The sequence below is a fragment of the Oryza glaberrima genome, chromosome 1 (genome assembly GCF_000147395.1).
Source record: "Oryza glaberrima chromosome 1, OglaRS2, whole genome shotgun sequence".
Classification (NCBI taxonomy): Eukaryota; Viridiplantae; Streptophyta; class Magnoliopsida; order Poales; family Poaceae; genus Oryza; species Oryza glaberrima.
Window position 1 is genome coordinate 23,917,200 of NC_068326.1, and position 20,820 is coordinate 23,938,019.

General features: G+C 40.7%; 2 protein-coding genes and 1 pseudogene across 2 annotated transcripts; all 3 read left to right on the forward strand.

Moving 5' to 3' along the window:
• The first annotated feature begins 2,464 nt into the window (after window positions 1-2,464).
• Window positions 2,465-6,153, forward strand: LOC127755566 (GDSL esterase/lipase At1g28600-like). The gene is made up of 6 exons (XM_052281247.1): window positions 2,465-2,831; window positions 2,942-3,160; window positions 4,400-4,548; window positions 4,655-4,931; window positions 5,428-5,690; window positions 5,794-6,153. The coding sequence occupies exons 1-6, from the start codon at window positions 2,537-2,539 to the stop codon at window positions 5,869-5,871; spliced, it is 1,281 nt and encodes a 426-aa protein (XP_052137207.1). The 5' UTR covers window positions 2,465-2,536; the 3' UTR covers window positions 5,872-6,153.
• A 1,064-nt stretch (window positions 6,154-7,217) lies between these two features.
• On the forward strand, window positions 7,218-11,459 carry LOC127755584 (GDSL esterase/lipase At1g28600-like; annotated as a pseudogene).
• Window positions 11,460-17,200: 5,741 nt separating this feature from the next.
• Window positions 17,201-19,704, forward strand: LOC127755593 (GDSL esterase/lipase At1g28600-like). Its single transcript, XM_052281278.1, has 5 exons — window positions 17,201-17,556; window positions 17,687-17,911; window positions 18,430-18,578; window positions 18,684-18,960; window positions 19,287-19,704. The coding sequence occupies exons 1-5, from the start codon at window positions 17,286-17,288 to the stop codon at window positions 19,565-19,567; spliced, it is 1,203 nt and encodes a 400-aa protein (XP_052137238.1). The 5' UTR covers window positions 17,201-17,285; the 3' UTR covers window positions 19,568-19,704.
• The last annotated feature ends 1,116 nt before the right edge of the window (window positions 19,705-20,820 follow it).

Below are 20,820 nucleotides of genomic sequence, written 5' to 3' on the forward strand. Positions count from 1 at the left end.
TTGAGTTGATTTTTTTGTTGGTACAGATCTTTTTTTCCGTCTCATGGTGGCGATCTGCCGACCAAAACTATTACTCCCTTCGTCCCACTGAAGAATAAGGCACACACATATTTTAAAGATTCAACTTTTTAAATATTTGATCAGTAACTATTTTATTATAAATAAAATTTTATTTGTTAAAAATAATATGACTAGATTGATATTTGAATTTACTTTCATATGATTATGATTTTATTCTTATAAACATAGTAAATTTTTTTGACAAAAAATATATATGAAAAATTAGTTTTGGAGACTGATAAATTTAAGTGTTTTATTTAGTGGGACGGAGCGAGTAAGACAAAGAGGAGATTAGTACACAAAATAACACCATAGTTGTTGCTAGTACTTGCTAACTTGTTACCTTGTGCCTCAACACCGCATATATATACTTTCGTGAACTCTCTACCTCCAAGAACACATTGCTTGGCAAGGATCCTGCTAGTCCTGCTGTGTTAGTACTTAGGAGTAGTGTACATATCGTTGAGCTCCGTACGCCTTAAATCTTTTTCATATTTTTGTGTACATTTGAGTGCACGTTTAGACGTTGGTAGTATGATATCACCGCACTGCGTGGTAACGCTTTAGAGATTTTATGAGAAGCCGATATTTCTTGTGTATATATGAGATTGAAAAAATTAAACCATGGTCATGCAAATTTGCTTTCTCCTTTTTGGGTGAGTATGACTGCTCTTGTTTGTATCCACAAAATCCTGACAAGTGGCATAGCCCATAAATAATATCCTCTCAAAGAATGCACGAGAATGTTGTTTTAAGAAATGAAAAAGATTAGAACACTTCAAAATTTTGGAAGTGTTGGATAAATAGTACAGTCACGAGCAAATTATATCAATCAATTAAGTCAAATCATTGCAACATCAACTTTACAACATTTTATACTTTTCTTACATATATAGGAGTATATGATAAACTATTACTCATATAAAAAAACACATTTCTCGTTGAACTATACTTGTCGTTTCTTCTAACATGTGTTCCCCCACTTTTGTCACATTATGAATGTGGATCTTTTTTTTTGAGAACCAGGAATTTATTAAACTTAGAAGCAGTCCACATATTATATATGAATGTGGATTGACAAAGTCATCATAACCTAAATACGAGCACCATGTCACATAAAGAATAATAAACCTAAATACAAGCATCCGTTGTAAGTGTACGGTTTGAACCCATGTGAATAGGTTTTATTACAAGTAATTTAACCTAGTGAGTTATTATGCTAAAGAGCATGACTAACATTTTTGCCAAAATTCAATCTCCTTAAATCTTTTTTTAATCTCTAATGGAATTTAAGGGATAAAAATATCCTTTCCCTCTAAGAGATAGCCCAATTTAACTTCTCAAAATAAAAAAGTGTCTACATAAAAAAAACTTCAGACAAAACTAGACCTATTTTCCTTGTACTCCCACGGTTGACTCCTAAGCGTGTGAATCGGTCGGTGATGGCTATCCGGGGTGAGGCCCTCCCTCGACTTATGGAGAGACATTTATGGTGATGGGGATGATGTTTTCAACTTGTTTAGGGCTATTGTGGGAGGTTAATTTTTTTGAAAAAACCTGCAAAATATTTATATTAGAAGTAGTATAGACAATCCATTGACATGCTCTAAGTTTATTATTCTTAAAAGTTAGGAGTATATTTCAAATTTTGAACTTTTTAAAATAATGTTGTAAAATAAACTACGATGAGAAAACCAAAGATTCAAAGAAACAACGCTAGATTAAAGTTGTAAGATTTTAATTTTGGTTTATAAGGATTGCCCCTCCGAGCCGTTCTGCGTGCCGAGCTTCGTATTATTGTTCTTTGAGCCGTTTGCCCATGGGAGAAGCGAGATGACGAAAACATATTTTCACTCACGCACGGTTTTCATCATACGGAAGTGCCTCACCATTCGGAATACGTAATTTTCGTACGTCCTTGTTGCGTTTTACCGGTTTCACCAGGTCACGTAGACGTAGAGTATCCAAAACCTTTGACTTAATTAATACTTCCTCCGTTCAACGTTTGACCGTTCGTCTTATTTAAAATTTTTTTATGATTAGTATTTTTATTGCTATTAGATGATAAAAAATGAATATTACTTTATGTGTGACTAAATATTTTTAAATTTTTCAAATAAGACGGACGGTCAAACGTGGGGTACGGATATCCACGAATATATTTATTTTGGGATGAAGGTAATACTAAAAAGAACATATGTTTGTGTGCAAAAAATAATGGATTCGACGTGTACTTCAAAGAGGGCCTCTTAACTGAGCACATCTCATCATTCTCGAAGGTTAGAAAGCACACTTGTCACACGTGAGAGCGACCACTGGCCCCACTGACCCGTGGGCCTCTGTCACCGCGACCCCACATGTCAGTGACTACCGCAGCGTTTATAAAAGCCACGTTAGACTTGGACCAACGCAAAGCATCGCCTCGCCGCGACGACTTTCTCTCCTTTTCTCCGTTCATCTCGAGCAGAGGAGAGGAATGGATTCCTCCTCCACCTCCGGGAGGAAGGGAGGAGGACTCCTCCTCTCGCCGCCGCCGGCGGCGGTAGTTGTGGCGGTGGTGGTGCTCCTGTCTGCGGCAGAGGCGGCGACGGAGGAGCCGTGCTACCCGCGGCTGTTCAGCTTTGGGGACTCGCTGACGGACACGGGCAACTTCGCCTTCATCTACGGCAACGACTCCCGCGAGCCGGCGCTCCGCCCGCCCTACGGCGAGACCTTCTTCCACCGCGCCACCGGAAGATTCTCCGACGGCCGCCTCGTCGTCGATTTCATCGGTACTCTGCTCGCGGCGATTTTCAGCCCCCTCCTCCCCTGCATCGATTGGTCGACCGATCGAACGACCCGACTAACCTGAGATTTGAAATTTGGGTGCACCGCGCCGCAGCGGACGCGCTGGGGCTGCCGTTCGTGCGGCCGTACTTGAGCGGGCGGACCGCGGGGGACTTCGCATGCGGGGCCAACTTCGCGGTGGGCGGCGCCACGGCGCTCAGCCCGGCCTTCTTCCGGGCGAGAGGGGTGCCCATGGCTGACATCGTGCACCTCGACATGGAGATGAAGTGGTTTCGTGATCTGCTGAAACTGCTCTGCCCCGGCGACCTGGCCCGTATGTTGATATAATCCCTCCTCTCTCTCTACCCACCTTTGACGATGACATTTTCAACTAGCGATATGAAATCGTAGCAGTAGACTAGTAGTTTGGTGGGGGTTAATGTCTTGATGATGATGCGCATCTGGTGATAAATAGAATGGTCTGAATGTGACACATGGAGATTGGAGAAGCAAATCCCAAACATGCCACAAACTGATTAGTAGAGTATAAGCACGCAGACTGACAGGTACTAAGGCACTGTCTCAACCTTTTGTGGCTCTCAGAAGACATGGAAGGTGGGAGTTGGCTAGAAAGTTGAAGAGAAAAAAAAAGGAAAAGTATGCTATAGCATTTTCCTTATGGTGTGGAACTTATCCTAGTACCTTCTATGCCATTTCAGAATTGGTGCAATGGTATACAATATATATTCCTTGATTCCTTTTTAGTTTTTACTTGTGCTTTAGGACGTTGACATGGTTTCTAAAGAATATAACTGCATCGAAGTATTTTCCACGATACACTACTAATGTCATTTTCACATATTATATGTCACCTGTGGTTACTTGGTTTAGACACAAAAAAATGTGCATCCAAAGAAAATAACAGCACAAGGAAAATAAGAAAAGCAATTCATCATTACCAGAAATAGTGGGGTTTATTTGTGGCTTGAAGATTGATAGCTTTTGTTGATTGCTGCTAGGCAGATGGTCCATTTCAAAATCCATAACCGTCATTGTCAAATACCTTAAGTCCATAACTGATACTGTATTTTCTATAAAAAGGAAATATTGTAAAAGGAGTCCTCAAACTTTCTGCAGTTTATATATATATATATATATATATATATATATATATATATATATATATATATATATATATATATATATATATATATATATAAAATCACACCGCGAATCCATAACACATTGTTTTCCAAAGAATACGTCATCATTAGTTGAAATTAAAAATTATAAAAAATATTTTATAAATGGACACCATGTCACTGCTACATATGAACTTTGCCCTTGAATTGATGGCATACAACATAAATCAGAAATCAATTAATACGCCAAGGGGAAGATCATGCTGCTACAAATCTGGTTTTTAGTAGAAATGACAAGTAGTAAGCTTCCTGTGATCCTTTAAATGTTTAACTATGATATAATAAATAAGCAATTGTGATATGCTTAAAATGCCATTTTCAGCTATAATATCATATTTACATACTGATTCTAAACACTAGTTATTGCACAGGTTGCACGGGCATGATGAATCAATCTCTTTTCCTGGTCGGAGAAATTGGGGGCAATGATTACAACCTACCTCTTCTCAGCGGGGTGTCCATTACAAAGATTCGCAGCTTCACTCCGAGTGTCATTGCCAAAATTTCTTCTACAATCACCGTGAGTAACGTGCCTATGTTACATCTTTTCTGTGTACCTTGAGACCCTGTATCAAGAAGCAATACAAAATTACATGGCTTGTAATGCAACAGCGTTGAGTTTGCAGGAATTGATTGGGCTTGGAGCCAAGACGCTGGTTGTTCCTGGTAACCTCCCCATTGGATGTGTTCCAAATTACCTCATGATATTCAAGAGTGGTAAGAAGGAAGATTATGAGCCAGAGACAGGTTGCCTCAGGTGGATGAACGAGTTCTCGCAATACCACAACAAACTTCTTATAGATGAATTGGAAAAGTTACGCAAGCTTCATCCTGATGTGGCCATCATCTATGCTGATTACTATGGAGCTGCCATGGAAGTTTTCCTTTCCCCTGAACAATTTGGTGAGTTCAGTTAATTCATTACTGTTTCTACTATGATTTCTTTTCGAAAGCTTAACACTACTAATTTTAGTTTTTAGGTTACAAGAAAAATACTCTATATGTGTTCTCTTAAATTCGATTACCTTAGTGCTTCTCAAACGAAGCAAATCTGTCTGTATCCTTCATATGTTTGTAAGGTTCAGAAGTTTATTTTCATCATGTCACGTAAAGCACCCCCACGCCAGACCTCTGTTCAGATATCTGCATTCTTATCATGGTATAGATACATTATGTGTATTACAAATTATTGCATTCTTACCATGGTATAGATACATTATGTGTATTACAAATTAACATGACATCACTTGTACTGAGTTTAAGACTGAACTAACTAGTCGGTTACTCTAGAAAAACTGTCTAGAAGCCTTAATATGGAGGAAAGCGCATATTATCAAGAAAAAGAACATTTTTTTCTTCTGAGTATAGCTTGTTTAACATTTCCCTAACCTCGGTTCAGGAATCGAAGATCCTTTGACAGCTTGTTGTGGTGGAGGAGGACCGTATGGTGTATCTGGAACTGCAAGATGTGGATATGGTGAATACAAGGTGTGCGATGACCCACAAAAGTTTGGGTCATGGGATGGCTTCCATCCATCAGAAGCTGCATACAAGGCCATTGCAATTGGACTGCTACGAGGTTCATATACACAACCTTCATTTGCTACCACCACTAATTCGTGCCCGCAAATTACTGAGCTCAGTTCTTCTGTTGAATACAAGGTCCTCTACGATTTGTAATTCTGTAACTATATATTTTTTTATTATATAGACAATACGTGTGATTAAAAGATGTAACGATTGTGGTATTTTTGCCTCATTACAGAACTGCAGAACTGTTCTACACAGAATGGCTGTTGCCCAAGTGATTGGCTGGCTCTTGTTATTCCTTCTCTGTTTTTAGTCACGACCACAAGGTTTTATTTGTGGATCGTTTGATTCTTCGTAAATTTTTAAGATTTATTATTTCATATAGGGTATGTGTAGTATTATTATAATTTAGCTCCATTGTTTTTCTTCTGTGTATAGTGAAAGGGTTAGGGGTTACAGGGAGACAACTACATTCTTTGGTCACCTTGGCTGCGTGGCTGATGTGGCCGTGATGTCGCTTCTCGTAGAGGCATTTCTTATGAGCGATATTGTATAAAGATCATGCAATCCGATCGCTTTATCTAATTTTTAGTGAGTTCCATGACTCTTATTTGTATCCACAATCATCAGAAGTGCCATATAGCTTAAATAAAAAAACTGTCAGTGTCAAACATGTACGGGATATTGTTTAAAGAAATCGAAATAACGAAAACACTTCAAATATTAGATAATATAAAAAGCACAACTACCAGTATATATCAATCAGGTCAATTATGTTGCAACATCATTAATTCTACCTACTCTCCTTGCACCTAACACTCTTAAGAGAAGCGATTATTTACTTAATACTCCCTCCGTCAGAAAAAACGTAAGCTAGTAAGGAATAAAATAATCTAGTACAACGAGTATATGGATAATTGTACTAGATTATCCTATTTCATACAAGGTTGAGTATATTTTATAGAGGAAGTAAAAAAAATATTGTCATTGTCGTTGGACTACACTTATTTTCCCATTTCTATCTCCTCGAGTCTTATCACCTGAACCATTTTGTGATTTGTTGCTGCAAGCCTCATTATCGTTCGATAAGTTGTTTCACCATGGCAGAATGCGAACGACGGGGAAAAATATTTTCACTTATGCTTGGTTAAATATACATCGCCGAAAAAAAAATCAATATATGGATGTATCAAATCTTTTGGTCCAAAGTAATGATATACAACAACCTGTGTATCTAAAAGTGTTACCTTACGAAATAAACGTACTTATAAACGTAACTCAACTGGTTAGGTTTCTTGTGGTAGAACGAAGTCTCTTGATTCAAATCCTATACTTGACATGAGCATTTGCTTTTACGGGTAATTATTATTTTAGCAATGAGTGATATATAGGGATCAATGTGTACGTATCATGAGCGCTTAGCATTTATACTACGTTTTCACAGTGCATTTAGTGGAGGATGGAGCGTACCTGTCACCGTCTCATGTGTAATAGGCTAACAGCGACCAGAGGCCCTACTGACCTGTGGGCATTCGTCACTCGAGCCCACTTAACATTAACGAGCCACGCTTACGTTTCTTGGAGTATTTGCCTTTTTTGGGCCAACGCGAAAAAACACCGCAGAGCCAATCCCAGTGGCCGCTTCGCCTTCGGGCCCGACGTCGAGCAGAAGCAAACGAAAGTGTAGGAAGAATGGTCTCCTCCACTTCCGGAGGAGGAGCAGGCCTCCTCTCGCCGCCGGCGGTAGTGCTGGCGGTGGCAGTTGTGCTGTCGGCGGCGGCGGCGGCGGCACAGGCGCTGGCGGCGCCGTGCTACCTGCGCGTGTTCAGCTTCGGGGATTCGCTGGCGGACACGGGCAACGTCGCTTTCCTCTCCGGCAACGACCTCGCAGCTGTGGCCACCCTACGGCGAGACCTTCTTCCACCGCGCCACCGGCCGGTGCTCCGACGGCCGCCTCATCATCGACTTCATCGGTACGCCTCATCATCCATCCATCCTGCAGGCCTCGTCTGCATCGATTGATCGCTCGATCCGTTTGCTAATATGAGACGTGTAATTCGCGCGTGCGTGTGTGGGTACGCCGCGCCGCAGCTGAAGCAATGGGGCTGCCGTTCCTGCGGCCGTACTGGGGCGGGCAGACCGCGGGGGACTTCGCCAGCGGGGCCAACTTCGCGGTGGGCGGCGCCACGGCGCTCGGCCCGGACTTCTTCCGGGAGAGAGGGGTGCCCACGGACGACGGTGTCGTGCACCTCGAGATGGAGATGGGGTGGTTCCGCGATCTGCTCGACATGCTCTGCGCCGGCGACATGGACTGTATGTTTGAATCAACCAACACCTTTCGGCTTTCGGCTTTCGGCTTTCGCCTTGCACCACCAACCTTTGAGGCTTCGACAATGACGTTTGGAACGAGATCGTGGCAGTTCTCATTTTCTAAGCACTAGTCATAGCAGTTTGCTATTAGTTGGTGGGGCTTTATTGTCTAGAAAGGTGCGTGTCTAGAGATACCGCAATCATTAACAATATCTATCTATCTATCCATCTATCTATTATCTATCTATCTATTATATTATCAAAGGATTAGAAAAAGGAGCCTCCACGTTCGCTCTCATGGCTTAGAAATTCTCACATTAATCGGAGAAAAATAAAAAAACAAAGTCCATATAGAAATACAATTTAGAAATAGTTGAAATTCGGAATTAAAAAATAAGGAATATTAGAAGAGGAGACTAGAGTACATATAGAAATACAATTAGAAAATAACTGAAATTCTGAATTAAAAATAAGGAATATTAGAAGTAGAGTATAGAGTCCATATAGAAATACAATTAGGAAATAATAGAAATTCGGAATTAAAAATAAGGAATATTAGAAGTAGAGTATAGAGTCCATATGAAAAATCAGAGTCCATATTAGAAATACAATTTAGAAATAGTTGAAATTCAAATTAAAAAATAAGGAATATTAGAAGAGGAGACTAGAGTCCATATAGAAATACAATTAGGAAATAACTGAAATTCGGAATAAAAAAAGGAATATTAGAAGTAGAGTATAGAGTCCATATAGAAATACAATTAGGAAATAATAGAAATTCGGAATTAAAAATAAGGAATATTAGAAGTAGAGTATAGAGTCCATATAGAAATACAATTAAGAAAAAAAAATTCAGAATTAAAAAATAAGGAATGTTAGAAGTAGAGAATAGAGTCCATATAGGAATTTAAAACTAACTAAAATTCGGAATAAACATAATAAAATTAAAAGTAGAGTTTAGAGTCCGTATAAAAATATAATTTCTAAATAACTAAAATTCAAAATTAAGAAAAATATGGGAAGAAGAGTTTAAATTAATATAGGAATATAATTTAGAAGTAACTGAAATTTGAAATTAAAATTAAAGAATACTGAAAGATGAGTTTATATAGAAATACAATTTAGAAATAGCTAAAATTCGGAATTAAAAAATAAGGAATAATAGAAGAGAAGACTAGAGTCCATATAGAAATACAATTTAGAAATAGTTGAAATTCGGAATTTAAAAACTAAGGAATATTAGAAGAGGAGACTAGAATCCATATAAAAATACAATTAGGAAATAACTGAAATTTGGAATTAAAAATAAGGAATATTAGAAGTAGAGTATAGAGTCCATACGGAAATACAATTAGAAAATAATAGAAACTTGGAATTAAAAAATAAGGAATATTAGAAGTAGAGTATAGAGTCCATATAGAAATACAATTAAGAAAAAAATAGAAATTAGGAATTAAAAATAAGGAATATTAGAAGTAGAGTATAGAGTCCATATAGGAATTTAAAACTAACTAAAATTTAGAATAAACATAATAAAATGAAAAGTAGTGTGTAGAGTCCATATAAAAATACAATTTACAAATAACTAAAATTAGAAATTAAGAAAAACATGGGAAGAAGAGTTTAAAGTCAATATAGGAATACAATTTAGAAGTAACTGAAATTTAAAATTAAAAATTAAAGAATTTTGAAAGATGAATTTAGAATCCACATAGAAATACAATTAAAAATAATAAAAGTTCAGAATTAAAAAAAATATTAAAAGACAAGTCTAGAGTCCATATAGGAATATATATAATTTACAAATAACTAAAGTTTGATATTAAAAATAATTAATAACTAACACGTATATAAAATACAATATGAATATTACACATTAGTAGTTTCGTAAAGTTATTGTAAAATTTAAAATTATATTGTCATTGTAATATATTTTAATAATATAGTGAGAAAATTTATATGCTATTATATAAGAGAAAATATAATGGTACTAGTCGCGTAATCTGCGCGAGCCACCATGCTAGTTTGGAGTATACTACTACTGCTACTATACAATAATGCACACCATGCCACTGCCAAATATTTGGTCAACATGATATGATTTCCACGTGAATAATTGCTTAACCCTTGAATTGGTTGCATAGAATAAAATAAAAAAACAAATATGCCAGGTCAATGATTGTGGGTTTGCTACAAATCTGTCTAGTTTATAATAGGATAATAAACGAACATGCTAGAAGTAGTAGGTGAAGATAGTTTAGTTTAACTACCATATAAAGCAGCAATTTTGATAGTTAAAGTTCCCTTTCAGCTATTACTAAACGATGTTTATGGCACAGGTTGCAAGGGCATGATGAATCAATCTCTCTTTTTGGTTGGAGAAATCGGAGGCAATGATTACAACTATCCTCTTATGAGCGGCGTGCCCATTGAAAAGATTCGCAGCTTCACTCCTAGTGTTATTGCCAAAATTTCTTCCACAATCACCGTGAGTAATATGCCTGCATCTTTTTATATACCTTGAGCTCCTGTTTCACGAAGCAATATAATATTATATAGCTTGTAATGCAATAAAGTTGAGTTCGCAGGAATTGATCGGACTTGGAGCCAAGACACTAGTTGTTCCTCATAACCTCCCAATTGGATGTATTCCAACATACCTCATGCAATTTGAGAGTGATAAGAAGAAAGATTATGAGCCAGAGATAGGTTGCCTTAGGTGGATGAATGAGTTCTCGCAATACCACAACAAACTTCTTATAGATGAATTGGAAAAACTTGCGCAAGCTTCACCCCGATGTGGCCATCATCTATACTGATTACTATGGAGCTGCCATGGAAATTTTTCTTTCCCCTGAACAATTTGGTGAGTGCAGCTAGTTCATTACTGTTTGTAAGCTTTATACTATTAATTAATTCTAGTTTGTAGGTTACTACAAGAAATAAAATACTAGCTTTCTGTTGACCTGTTAAATTCGACTTCCATAGCATTTCTTGAACAAAGGAAATCTTTCTGTAAATATGCTTGTACCACAATCATAACATCTAATTAGGGTTTCTCTCCCTCCATATATTTACCAGGTTGGCTATTCTATTTTCATCATGTCATGGAATGCACTCCTCAACTACTTTCTACATTGATAAAGAACATTTTTTCTTGTTGGTAGCTTGTTTAACACTCCCAAACTGCGATTCAGGAATTGAGGATCCTTTGGTCGCTTGCTGTGGTGGAGGAGGACCTTATGGTGTATCTGCATCTGCAGGCTGTGGATATGGTGAATACAAAGTGTGTGATGACCCATCAAAGTATGCATCGTGGGATGGCTTTCATCAATCAGAAGCTGCATACAAGGGCATTGCAATTGGCCTGCTACAGGGCCCATACACTCAACCTCCAATCGCTAGCATCACCGATTCTTGTCTACAGATCATTGGCCTCGGTTCTTCTGCTGAACGCAAGGTCATCTATGACATGTAGTTCTGTAATTATATTTTGTTATTATTATACACAATATATGCAATTAAAATATGTAAGGACTGTGGTATTGTTCTCATTATAGAACTGTAGTACTATTATACACATCATGACTGTTACCAAGTGACCTGCTGGCTTTGTCATTTTTCTTCCTCTTTTTTTTTGTCATGAGGTTTTTTTCATTGTTCTTTTTCTTCTTCTTAAACTTTTGAGATTTCTTTTTTCTTTGTTTCTTATACGCTTGTGGCGTAATGTTCTAACTTATTGTAGCACAAGGCTTAGTGGTTACTAGGAGATATGTACATTAATTCTTTGTTCACCTTGTCTGGATGGCTGGTGTCGTCGTTATGTCGCCTATTCCTTTTGCCTTTCTCAAGAATGTTTCATGCATACTCCCTCCGTCCCATAAAAAATCCAATTCTGAATTTGAATCTTTACTTATTCCCGTAAAAAATAAATCTGAATTAGATTTTGTATATGACAGATGGAGTACTTCTGGGTTCTGGATCGTATGATCTCTAGTTATTGTTATAGGTTACACTATTTTGTATTTTTAATGGTACATTGAGAACCCACACCACACGTAAACATCACAACTCACAATTTGATCCCAAGGTAATGAATAACCAATTACACCAAACGGCAAACGCTAGAACATGTTTTGCTAACTTGCATGCAGATAACTATTTAATCATGCACGCATGCAAATAACTAACTTCTATTTCTACTCTTATTTCTGCAACGTGCAATTGCCCACGTACTATCGCAGTCATCCTAATTACGCCCCTAAACCACAAAACTGGACATCATTCACCCTCAACTTTCAATACCGGACAAATCACCCCCCCTCGATCTAATGCAGAACTGTTTTGGTCTACGTGGCGTACGCATGGCAGTCCAGTCAGCATTCTATCTTAAAAAAATTGTGAGACCCACATGTCATACACTTCTTCCCATCTTCCCCTCTCTCTCCTCTCTCTCTCGGCAGTCGGCATGACAGGGCGGACGACGCACATGGCGGTGCGAATGACGGTGGGCGGGGGCGGTCGGCGCGGATGGCGCGGACAGGCGGGCGGTGGCGGACGAGGCGGAGAGGCAGGCGGGCTGCGGGAGAGGCGCGGACGAGGCGAGCGGTGGCGGAGAGGCGGGAGGCGGCGGAGAGGCGGACGAGGCGGGCGAGGCGAGCAGCGGCGGACAGGCGGACGGCGGTGGAGAGGCGGACGAGGCGGGCGAGGCGAGCGGCGGCGGAGAGGCGGGCGACAGCGGACAGGCGGACGAGGCGGGCGAGGCAACCGCCTCTGCATCCCGCGCAGCTGCTGCTCCCTCCCGGAGGAGGAGTTCGTCGGCTCGCTCGCCACCGCCAGCTTCTTACTGGCTCGATCCGCGTCGCTGGCGTCATCTTCGTAGCCCCGATTCACATCAAGGATGAGGATGCCTCTGCGTCCCGCACGATCGCCGCCTCCGTGTCCCTAACCGCCGCTGCTCCCTCCCGGACCTCCCCCGCACCCGCCCCCGTGCGCCGCGCCCGCAGCCGCCCCCGCCCCTGTGCGTCGCGCCCGCAGCCGCCGCCGCAGTCGCCTCCGCTCAGCCGTCGCCGCGACGCCGCCGTTCGCCGCCCGCCGCCCGCCCCCGTGCGCCGCCGTCCGCCGTCCGCCGCCTGCCCCTCCGTGTCTCCCGCCGCTGCCGATCCGTGAGAGAGACAGATGAAGAGTGAGATAGAGTGAGAGAGGGGAAAGTGGAAGAGTATGACAGGCGGGTCCTATAATTTTTTATTAAAAAACACTGACTGGGATGCCACGTAGACCAAAACCACCGCGGATTGGGTCGAGGGGAGTAATTCGTCCGATTTGCATAGTTGGGGGTGAAGAATGTCCGGTTTTGTGGTTCAAGGGGGTAATTCGGACGACCGCGATAGTTCGGGGGGGGGGGGGGTAATTCGTACTTTTTCCTATTATCTATGATGTGATGTATTTTGTTTTTAGAATTTATGATGTATTTGATCTGTGATGTGAATCTGTATTTGTGATGCTTTTTTTTTTAAGTATTTGTGATGCTTTTTTTTTTTTAGATTTTGCAACTCGATTAGGGAAAATCAATACGTAAGTGGCAAAAAAACAATGAAAAAAACTTTTTAGTTTGGGTTGGTGTTACTACCTGAAACAAAATATCCAAGATGGATCATTAGTCCCGATTCGGGTCCCAGTTTGCAATCCGATAGTAAGGAGAGTTGCAAACATAGACTAAAATTGAGTTCCAGCGGTGCTATAGGGTATGTGTACTATTATTATAATTTAGCTCCATTGTTTTTCTTCCGTGTATAGTGAAAGGGTTAGGGGTTACAAGGAGACAACTATATTGTTTGGCCACATTGGCTGCGTGGCTGATGCGCCCGTGATGTCGTTCTCGTAGAGGCATTTCTTATCAGCGATATTGTATAAAAATCATGCAAATATGCAATCCAGGCGCTTTCTCTAATTTTGGGTGAGTTCCATGACTCTTATTTGTATCCACAATCATCACAAGTGCCATATAGCTTAAATAAAAAAACCTGTCACACTGGTGGAGAAGTGGTTTTTACTCCCGGTTCGTAACCCTATATAGTCCCGATTTTTCAACCGGGACTACGAATCCGGGACTAAAGATCGCTATCTTTAGTCCCGGGTGAGATAACCGGGAGTAAAAATCGATTTTTAGTCCCGGTTGGTGTTACTTTATCTTTAGTCCCGGTTGGTAACCGGGACTAAAGAGGCAGATCCGGTTGCTTTTTTATTATTTTCTTCTCTTTATTATTTTTAATATATTGATTTCACCCTAACCCTATCCCGTCCCCAAAATCCCAAAACAATCATCCTCAAATTGCCTTCAAATCCACAAATCGATAATCTCAAATACATCAAAAAATCTTAAAAAAAAATACATCATAACTTCTACAAAATTCAATCACATATTCACATCACACACAAATAAAATACATCACACAAAAAAAAAACTGCTAGGCGCCGCCTCGCCACGCCGGCCGGCCGGCCATCCGCGCCCTGCCGCCGCAGGCCGCCGCCGGCGGCCACTGCCTCGCCGCGCGCTGCGTGCCGCGCCGCCCTCGCGCCGGCAGCCGCCGCCTCGCCGGGCGCCGTGCCGCCCTCCGTGCCCCGCCGCCCTCGTGCCGGCCTGGCATCTCCTCGCCCCACCGCTGCTGTGTAGAGAGGAGAAGGAGAGGAATAGATAAGGTTGAGGAGAGAGTTAAAAGGAGAGGAGGAGATAAGGTTGAGGAGAGGAGGAGGGAGGAGTTAAAGGAGAGGAGGAGATACCTCGATCCGATCGCGTAGGCGTCTCCGATCTCCACGTCGATCTTTTTTCCTGTTTGGTGTTACCAACCGGAACTACAAATAGATCTTTAATCCCGGTTGGTAACACCAACTGGGAGTAAAGTTTAAGGCGATCTTTTTTCCCGGTTGGTGTTATCAACCGGGACTACAAATAGATCTTTAGTCCCGGTTGGTAACACCAACTGGTACTAAAGATTGGAAAGTACCCCTAGAGCTTTAAAACCGGGACTAAAGATGTTTTAAAGATGTTTTTAGTCTCGGTTTTTAATACAACCGGGATTATTGTGAAATTTGGTTGACCGATCAAAGATGGTTTCTCCACCAGTGTCAGTGTCAAACATTTACGGGATATTGTTTGAAGAAATTGAAATATCGAAAACACTTCAAGGGACTCATATTTTCGCTTATGCTTGTGCCAGCCAAATTTTGAATTTTCAATTTTAAATTTGGAGCTGATTTTGAGGTTTTTTTTATCGAAGTTTATTTTTCAGCCTTTGATTTTAGATCGCTAAGAATACATATATAAAAGTTTTATTAACAAATTACTTTTCGTTTGCAAATATGCCGTTTTGCTTATTCCACAAATAAACAATGGCTCCGCAAATATTAGATAATAAATAGCACAACCACCAGTATATATCAATCAGGTCAATTTAATTTGTTGCAACATCATTAATTCAGAACCTACTCTCCTTGCACCTAACATTCTAAGAGAAACGAAAATTTACGTAGTACAAAAATACTGTCATTGTCGTTGAACTACACTTATTTCCCGTTTATATCTCCTCGAGTCTTCATCGCCCGAATCATTTTGTGATTTGTTGCTGCAAGCCTCATTATATATCGTTCAATAAGCTGTTTCACCGTGGCAGAAAGCCAGAAACAGGAACGACGGGCAAAAATATTTTCACTTATGCATGGTTCAGTATACACGCCGGAAAAAAAATTCAGTATACGGAAGTATCAAATCATTGGGTCCAAAATAATGATCGACAATAATCTGTTTACAAATGGTGTGCTACCTTGCGAAGTGAGCTTAACTCAACTGGTTAGGTTTCTTATGATCACTGATGGAGAAAGGGGTTTTAGTCCTGGTTGGGAACCCCCTATACTCCCGGCTATACAACTGGTACCATGAATTAGGAGTAAAAATCTATTTTTAGTCCCGGTTTGTGTTACCAACTGGGACTAAAAGTGGAGCCAAGCTAGGTCCTAGGTCTGGTTGCTTTTTTTATTATTATTTTTTATTGTTTTTAACATTGAATATTGATTTCACTCCATCCCCAAATCGTGAAATCCCAAATCAATCATCACATCACAGAGCAAAAGGATCTTCTCCAAATCCTCAAATCGATCATCTCCAAATACATCACAAATTCTTAAAAAAAATTACATCACAAGTTCTAAAAAATTCATCACAAATACATCATATATTCACGTCACACACAAATCAAATACATCTTAGATCCGAATCACAAATTCTCAAAAAAAAAAAAAACAATCTCAGAGGCGCTGCCCGCCTGCCGCGCCCGCCCGCCGCCGCACCCGCAGCTGCCGCGTCCGCCCGTCACTCCGCCCTCCACGCCCGCCTGCTGCCACGCCGGCCGGCCGCCGCCCTCCACCCGCTCGCTCTCGTGCCGTCCGCCGACCTCAGCTCGCTCACTCTCACGCTCAATTGGGAATACGAAGGAGAGGATAAGGATAAGAGGAGGAATAGGAAAGAGAGGATAGGGATAAGAGAGAGGAATAGGAAGATGAGGAGTTTGGAGGATACGTCATAGAGATTATATACTGTATATTGATTTTTAGTCAATTTTTATTCCCAGTTGGTGTGACCGTGTGACCAACCGAGACTAAAAATGCCTGGTCCTCTGACAACCTCGGACAGAAAATGGTCCCGGTTGGTAATACCAACAGGGACTAAACATCACCTAGGGCCGATAAAATTTGAAACCGGGATAAAAAAATCATCTTTAACTATTGTGGTTTTTGCTCAACCCAGTAAAGATGGTTTCTTCAGCAGTGGATGAAATAAATTCACTCGAGTTTAAACCCTATTTTTGATATAGGTGCTTATATTTACGACTAATTATTATCTCAACGGAGAATGATGTATATGTTTAGAGGGACGAGTGTGTAAGTATCGTGAACGTCTACCGTCTACGTTAATTTATACTGCGTTTCACAGTGCATTTAGTGGAGGATGGAGCATACACCTGTCACCGTTCATTCATGTGTAACAGGCTAAAAGCGACCAGAGGCCCACTGACCTGTGGGCACTCGTCATTCGAGTCCACTAACATTAACGAGCCACGTTTATTAGAGTATTTGTATTTTTTTTGGGGCTTTTAACTATTTGCCACTTTTAGATTTGGTAAATAACTATTTGTCATCCCTATCTCAATGACATGTGGGTCCAAATATATCTATTACATGTGGGTCCAGTGGCAAAAAATTAATTACCACATCTAAATGTGGCAAATGGTTAAATATCTCATATTTTTTGAGTATAAAACGTTAGGCCAACGCGAAAAACCACCGCAGAGCCAATCCCAGTGGCGGCTTCGCCTTCGTGCCCGACGACCACCTCGAGCAGAAGGAAACGAAAGTGTAGGAAGGATGGTCTCCTCTACTTCCGGAGGACTCTCGCCGCCGGCGGTTGTGCTGGCCGTGGCGGTTGTGCTGTCGGCGGCGGCGTCACGGGCGCTGGCGGCGCCGTGCTACCCGCGCGTGTTCTGCTTCGGGGACTCGCTTACAGACACCGGCAACATCGCTTTCCTCTACGGCAACGACTCCCGCCGGCCCTCGCTGTGGCCACCCTACGGCGAGACCTTCTTCCACCGCGCCACCGGCCGCTCCTCCAACGGCCGCCTCATCATCGACTTCATCGGTACGCCTCGTCATCCATCCAGGCCTCGTCTGCATATCGATTGATCGCTCGATCCATTGCTAATATGAGATGTGGAATAATTCGCGCGCGCGTGGTGTGCATGGGTACGCCTCGTCGCGCCGCGCCGCAGCTGAAGCGATGGGGCTGCCGTTCGTGCGGCCGTACTGGGGCGGGCAGACCGCGGGGAACTTCGCCAGCGGGGCCAACTTCGCGGTGGGCGGCGCCACGGCGCTCAGCCCGGAGTTCTTCCGGGAGAGAGGGGTGCCCATGGACGACGACACCGTGCACCTCGACATGGAGATGGAGTGGTTCCGTGATATGCTCGGCATGCTCTGCACCGGCGGCGACATGGACGGTATGTTTGAATCAACAAACACCTCTCGCCTTGCACCCACCTTTGACAATGACGTTTTGAACGAGAGATCGTGGCAGTTCTCCTTTTCTAAGCACAAATCGTAGCGGTTGCTATTTAGTAGGTGGGGCTTTATTGTCTAGAAAGGTGCGTGCCTGGAGATATACCACAATCATTAACAATATTTTGAGTATACTAGTATATGATAATACACACCATGCCACTGCCAAATATTTGGTAAACATTATATGATTTCCACGTGATCAATTGTTTTACCCTTGAGTTGGTTGCATAGAACAAAATTGAAAAAAAAACAAATATGTCAGGTCAATGATTCATGATTGTGTTGCTACAAATGAACATAATCTGTCTAGTTTATAATAGGATAATAAACGGACATGCTGGAAGTAGTAGGTGAAGATAGTTTCTCTACCATATAAAGCAACAATTTTGATAGTTAAAGGTCCCTTTCAACTATTATTATCCATACATACGGATTCTAAATGATGTTTATCGCACAGGTTGCAAGGGCATGATGAATCAATCTCTTTTCCTGGTTGGAGAAATCGGAGGCAATGATTACAACCTTCCTCTTATGAGCGGCATGTCCATTGAAAAGATTCGCAACTTCACTCCTAGTGTCATTGCCAAAATTTCTTCCATAATCACCGTGAGTAATATGCCTATGTTGCATCATTTTATATACCTTCAGTTCCTGTTTCACAAAACAATACAATATTACATAGCTTGTAATGAAACAAAGCTGAGTTCGTAGGAATTGATTGGACTTGGGGCCAAGACACTAGTTGTTCCCAGTAACATCCCAATTGGATGTATTCCAATGTACCTCATGCAATTTGAGAGTGATAAGAAGGAAGATTATGAGCCAAAGATAGGTTGCCTTAGGTGGATGAATGAGTTCTCGCAATACCACAACAAACTTCTTGTAGATGAATTGGAAAACTTGCGCAAGCTTCATCCTGATGTGACCATCATCTATGCCGATTACTATGGAGCTGCCATGGAAGTTTTCCTTTCCCCTGAACGATTTGGTCAGTGAAGCTATTTCATTACTGTTTGTAAGCATTATACTATTAATTATAGTTTGTAGGTAACTACAAGGAAAAAAAAACTTTCTGTTGGCCTCTTAAATTTGACTTCTATGGCAATCTCGAACAAATGAAATCTTTTTGTAAATATGCTTGTACCACAATCACAACATCTAAATTGGGTTTCTCTCACTCCATATATTTACCAGGTTGGCTATTTTATTTTCATCATGTTATGGAATGCACTCCTGCACTACTTTCTACATTGATAAAGAACAACTTTTCTTGTCGGTAGCTTGTTTAACACTTCCTAATAAACTGCGGTTCAGGAATTGAGGATCCTTTGGTCGCTTGCTGTGGTGGAAGAGGACCTTATGGTGTATCTGCATCTGTACGCTGTGGATATGGCGAATACAAAGTGTGTGATGACCCAGCAAAATATGCATCGTGGGATGGCTTCCATCCATCAGAAGCTGCATACAAGGGCATTGCAATTGGCCTGCTACAGGGTTCATACACTCAACCTCCAATTGTTAGCATCACTAATTCTTGTCCGCAGATAATTGGCCTTGGTTCCTCTGTTGAACACAAGGCCATGTACGACTTGTAATTCTGTAATTATATTTTTTATTATACACAATATGTGTGATTAAAATATGTAAAGGAATGTGGTATTGTTGTCTCATTATAGAACCACAGTACTGTTCTACATCACAACTGTTACTAAATGACATGTTGACTTTTTCATTTTTCTTCTCTCTTTTTTTTGTCATGAGGTTTTATTTATAGTTCTTTTTCGTCTTCCTAAACTTTTGAGATTTCTTTTTTCTTTGTTTCTTATAAGTATGTGGCGTAATGTTCTAACTTATATATTGTAGCACAAGGCTTAGTGGTTACTAGAAGATATGTAAATTAGTTCTTTGTTCACCTTGTCTAGATGGCTGTTGCCGCCGTGATGTCGCCTCTTCCTTCCTTTTGCCTTTCTCGGGAATGTTTCATGCATACTTCTGGGTTTTGGTTCGTGTGTTCTCTAGTTATTGTCATAGGCTACACTATTTTGCATTTCTAATGGTACATTTAGAACACAACTCACTATTCTCACTATTGATTTGTTGTCGATTTCAAAATTATTAAATGGTGAAAAACAATATAATTAAGACTCTCTCTTGATACTTAGTAATTCATAATTTCTAAATTAAATTAATAAAAAACTCCAAAAAATTATAATAAGGCTTTGGTGTGAATTAAAATTAGAATACAAAGAAAAACGTTATACTTACAAAATTAGTAACAATTTGCACGGGTTGTTGGCTAGTATTTGTTAATTTCGAATAGAGATTTTATAACAGAACATTTTTTTCTCCTTAAGCGTGAGTGGCTATAATTAGTACTGTCTTAGATCAGTTGTAGGATTTTTAGTTTGCTTTATGTTGAGTGAACCAAGTAATAAGTAGATGTAGTTTTTTTAAGCAAAGATCAGAATTTATTTCATCAATTGAAAAAACACCAATCATGTTGTGACAGCATTTTTGAAAACAAGAAATTGCTCACTACTCGCATACACAAATTTAGGCATCGGCCGGTTACTATACTTGTGTGGAAGCGATAATCGGAAGAGGTAACCGGCAGATGGCCACCGGTAAATAGAGTGCTGCATATTACATTCAGATCTTTACTTTAAAAACTGACCAAATCTTTCGTGTGCAAAAATATTAAGTTCCACGTGTACTTCAAAATTCAAAGCGCGTGTTTCTTCGAAAAAAAGAAAACTTCAAAGAGTGTGTGTCTCAGGTTTACGATTCCGACAAGCCCTTCTGTTTCGGACACTGGCGGAATTTGGAATTTCGCGAAATCCGGTGGAAA

Coding starts and splice junctions, on each gene's coding strand:
- LOC127755566 (XM_052281247.1), top strand. CDS start 2,537: ATGGATTCCTCCTCCACCTCCGGGAGGAAGGGAGGAGGACTCCTCCTC. Junction 4,549..4,654: donor AAATTTCTTCTACAATCACC/GTGAGTAACGTG, acceptor TTGAGTTTGCAG/GAATTGATTGGGCTTGGAGC. Junction 5,691..5,793: donor GTTCTTCTGTTGAATACAAG/GTCCTCTACGAT, acceptor GCCTCATTACAG/AACTGCAGAACTGTTCTACA.
- LOC127755593 (XM_052281278.1), top strand. CDS start 17,286: ATGGTCTCCTCTACTTCCGGAGGACTCTCGCCGCCGGCGGTTGTGCTG. Junction 17,912..18,429: donor CACCGGCGGCGACATGGACG/GTATGTTTGAAT, acceptor TTTATCGCACAG/GTTGCAAGGGCATGATGAAT. Junction 18,579..18,683: donor AAATTTCTTCCATAATCACC/GTGAGTAATATG, acceptor CTGAGTTCGTAG/GAATTGATTGGACTTGGGGC.